The sequence below is a fragment of the Arachis ipaensis genome, chromosome B05, assembly GCF_000816755.2.
Source record: "Arachis ipaensis cultivar K30076 chromosome B05, Araip1.1, whole genome shotgun sequence".
Classification (NCBI taxonomy): domain Eukaryota; kingdom Viridiplantae; phylum Streptophyta; class Magnoliopsida; order Fabales; family Fabaceae; genus Arachis; species Arachis ipaensis.
The window spans coordinates 145,732,536-145,733,414 of record NC_029789.2 but is presented as its reverse complement, the minus strand read 5'-3'; the positions used below and the strand labels follow the sequence as shown (position 1 = coordinate 145,733,414).

General features: G+C 27.6%; 1 protein-coding gene across 1 annotated transcript in view; it reads right to left on the bottom strand.

Moving 5' to 3' along the window:
* The window catches only part of LOC107642208 (transcription factor bHLH36-like), a 1,646-nt gene extending 1,022 nt beyond the window's left edge, over nt 1–624 (bottom strand). Inside the window, exon 1 of the mRNA XM_021103187.1 lies at nt 71–624. Within this exon, the coding sequence (XP_020958846.1) occupies nt 71–279 (209 nt within the window). The 5' untranslated portion in view covers nt 280–624. The remainder of the gene's footprint in view (nt 1–70) is intronic.

Genomic DNA, 879 nt, shown 5'->3' with positions numbered 1-879 from the left:
TCAACATCCATATGAAATTATTCAACAAAAAATTAATTATGAACACAAAAAATAAAAATATATGGTTAATTAATTACATACCTTAATATATTCTAAAGGTAGAAGAGATCTAAGAGTAGCACAAAGCTTCCCCATCTCTTGCCTTCTTTGTTTTTCTGTCTCTCTATGCATCCACTTCTTGTTTTCTTCAGTATTAATATTATTATTGTTATAATTATTATTATTTTCTAGTCCCCAAATAGTTACCTGATGAAGCTCCTTCTCCTTACCCTTTCCCATGATTTGGACTTGGTGCAATGAATTGAGATAAAAAGATAATGCAAGATCTGATCTGAATGATGATTTTCTGGATTTCTATAGGGTGTTTAATAATAAAGAAATAAATAAAAATAAAGTAGTAGATATTGAGTATTAGTTTAATTTATGTATGTGGAAAAATTGAATGATTATGTAGCTAGCTATATCTTATGGAGGTTGGCAAAAATAGATACCACAACAAGAAAATCTCTGCAATACAGTGGTTGTTAGGGTTTGAGAATTGAGAATGCTTCCTTTGATATATGCTAAGATTCTCTCAAATCTCTTCCCATTATAATTTATATCATAAGAATATAATCAACCCCATATCCTGCCATATGCTCTATGATCTTAATTATTTATATTTTCTTTCTTTTCTCCTTCACTCCATAAAATAACATATCTGGTGGGCCATACTGTGTTTACTATTTTTTTTTTAATGTGAATTATATATCATTTTTGTTTATTAACATCTATTTTATTATTGAAAAGTTTATTCCTACTTGATTAGGCTTTACATATGTAATCCAAGTTTTTTTTTTCCTTTTGCAAACCATGTGTATTTAACTTTTAAATATACCT